Here is a 2,719-nt window from a genome sequence, read left to right on the forward strand (position 1 = left end):
TCCTCCCTCCCCCCCTCTCCCCTCGGAGTCGTTCCCCCCCCCCCCCCCCCCCCACCCCCCCCCCCCCCCCCCCCCCCCCCCCGGCCAGCCGGGCCCCCCAGCTTGTGGGAGCCGGGAGAGGGGGGGGGCCCTGAGCCCGTTCTCCTGTTCTCGCCGCCATCCCCAGACGATGGTGAATGATGAACGTGCCACACCATGAAGCTCTTGTGGCAGGTAACTGTGCACCACCTCCGCCGCCACCGCCGCCACCGCACCTGGCCAGGGGTCCTGGCCGCCTCCCTGACCCTCCACGCGTGGATCCTCGCCCTGGCCGCCGCCTCCCCGGGCCCCCAGAGCTGCCCCTCCGTGTGCTCCTGCAGTAACCAGTTCAGCAAGGTGGTCTGCACCCGCCGCGGCCTGGCCGAGGTGCCCCCCGGCATCCCCTCCAACACCCGCTATCTCAACCTCATGGAGAACAACATCCAGATGATCCAGGCGGACACGTTCCGCCACCTGCACCACCTGGAGGTCCTGCAGCTGGGCAGGAACGCCATCCGGCAGATCGAGGTGGGGGCCTTCAACGGCCTGGCCAGCCTCAACACCCTGGAGCTCTTCGACAACTGGCTCACCGTCATCCCCAGCGGGGCCTTCGAGTACCTGTCCAAGCTGCGGGAGCTGTGGCTGCGCAACAACCCCATCGAGAGCATCCCCTCGTACGCCTTCAACCGCGTGCCCTCCCTCATGCGCCTCGACCTGGGCGAGCTCAAGAAGCTGGAGTACATCTCCGAGGGGGCTTTCGAGGGCCTGTACAACCTCAAGTACCTCAACCTGGGGATGTGCAACATTAAGGACATGCCCAACCTGACGCCCTTGGTGGGCCTGGAGGAGCTGGAGATGTCGGGCAATAACTTCCCCGAGATCAAACCGGGCTCCTTCCACGGGCTCAAATCCCTCAAAAAGCTCTGGATTATGAACTCGCAGATCAACCTGATCGAGCGCAACGCCTTCGACGACCTGACGGCGCTGGTGGAGCTCAACCTGGCCCACAACAACCTGTCCTCCCTGCCCCACGACCTCTTCGCCCCGCTGCGGTACCTGGTGGAGCTCCACCTGCACCACAACCCCTGGGACTGCGACTGCGACATCCTCTGGCTGTCGTGGTGGCTGCGGGAGTACATCCCCACCAACTCCACCTGCTGCGGGCGCTGCCATGCCCCGCTGCACATGCGGGGCAGGTTCCTGGTGGAGGTGGACCAGACCTCCTTCCAGTGCTCGGCGCCCTTCATCATGGACGCCCCCACGGACCTCAACATCTCGGAGGGGCGCGTGGCCGAGCTCAAGTGCCGCACGCCCTCCATGTCGTCGGTGCGGTGGCTGCTGCCCAACGGGACGGTGCTGAGCCACGCGTCCAGCCACCCGCGCATCTCCGTGCTCAACGACGGCACCCTCAACTTCTCCCACGTCCTGCTGACGGACACCGGGGTCTACACCTGCATGGTGACCAACGTGGCGGGCAACTCCAACGCCTCGGCGTACCTCAACGTGAGCACGGCCGAGCTCAACACCTCCAACTACAGCTTCTTCACCACCGTCACGGTGGAGACCACCGAGATCTCCCCGGAGGACATCTCCCCGAAGTTCACCAAGCCCGTGCCCACCACCTCGACGGGCTACCAGCCGGCCTACACCACCACCACCACCGTCCTGGTGCAGACCACGCGGACGCCCAAGCAGGTGGCCGTGCCCACCGCCGACGCCGGCGACAAGCTGCAGACCAGCCTGGACGAGGTGATGAAGACCACCAAGATCATCATCGGCTGCTTCGTGGCGGTGACGCTCCTGGCCGCGGCCATGCTCATCGTCTTCTACAAGCTCCGCAAGCGGCACCAGCAGCGCAGCACCGTGACGGCCGCGCGCACCGTGGAGATCATCCAGGTGGACGAGGACATCGCGCCCGCCGCCGCCGCCGCGCCCGCCGCCGCGCCCGCCGGCGTGGCCGGGGAGGGGGCCGTGGTGCTGCCCAACATCCACGACCACATCAACTACAACACCTACAAGGCGGGACACGGGGCCCACTGGACAGAGAACGCGCTGGGCAACTCGCTGCACCCCCCGGGGACCACCCTGGCCGACCCCTATTTAATCCAGACCCACACCAAGGAGAAAGTTCAGGAAACCCAGATATGACTCTTTTTTTGGGGGCTTTTTCCTTATTTCTTTTTTTTTTGGGGGGTTGTTTCCCCGCCACCCCCCCCGGAATTATTATAAACGCAATAGATGCACAAAAAGCAGAACTCCAAACGTAAGGAAAAGCAGGAAAATTCCTCAATAATAAGGAAAAACGGGAAAATTCCTCAATTATAAGGAAAAACAGGAAAATTCCTCAATAACAGACACAACTTTTGTACAGGGGGGGGAGAGACTCTTTTTCGTGTACATGCTTCTATAGCCGACCTCGGGGCCGAGAAGAGCAGCAGATTATATTAAAATTTAACGAAACCCACCCGAAACTCCTACAAAAAACCACTATTTTCTAACTCGCAGGTTCTATTTAAACAACAAAAAAAAAACAACCAGGAGAAACAGAGAAAAAAAAAACGGATATTATAAGAGGAAAAAAATTCGGTGCGAGCGGCGAGCGAGCGGCGGTGCCGTGGCGTGGTGGGACACGGGTGACACCGGAGCGGTGACAGGAGCCTGTTGGGGGGATCTGGGGGGGTCGGGGGTGTTTTCGGGGGTT

The 2,719-nt window shown here is 62.3% G+C and overlaps 2 protein-coding genes across 2 annotated transcripts in view; one reads left to right on the forward strand and one right to left on the reverse strand.

The window, feature by feature from the left end:
- The window catches only part of SND1 (staphylococcal nuclease and tudor domain containing 1), a gene marked incomplete at its 3' end in the record, with an annotated part of 92,018 nt that overhangs the window by 8,622 nt on the left and 80,677 nt on the right, over positions 1-2,719 (reverse strand). The window lies entirely within an intron of this gene.
- On the forward strand, positions 77-2,482 carry LRRC4 (leucine rich repeat containing 4). The gene has a single exon (XM_017839358.1). It carries the CDS (start codon positions 196-198, stop codon positions 2,164-2,166), a length of 1,971 nt encoding a protein of 656 aa, XP_017694847.1. The 5' UTR covers positions 77-195; the 3' UTR covers positions 2,167-2,482.

The sequence above is a fragment of the Lepidothrix coronata genome, unplaced genomic scaffold (assembly GCF_001604755.1).
Source record: "Lepidothrix coronata isolate B3197 unplaced genomic scaffold, Lepidothrix_coronata-1.0 Scaffold403, whole genome shotgun sequence".
NCBI classification, from domain to species: domain Eukaryota; kingdom Metazoa; phylum Chordata; class Aves; order Passeriformes; family Pipridae; genus Lepidothrix; species Lepidothrix coronata.

Bases quoted from the DNA above. Each gene is read 5' to 3' on its own strand.
- LRRC4 (XM_017839358.1), top strand. From the start codon at position 196: ATGAAGCTCTTGTGGCAGGTAACTGTGCACCACCTCCGCCGCCACCGC.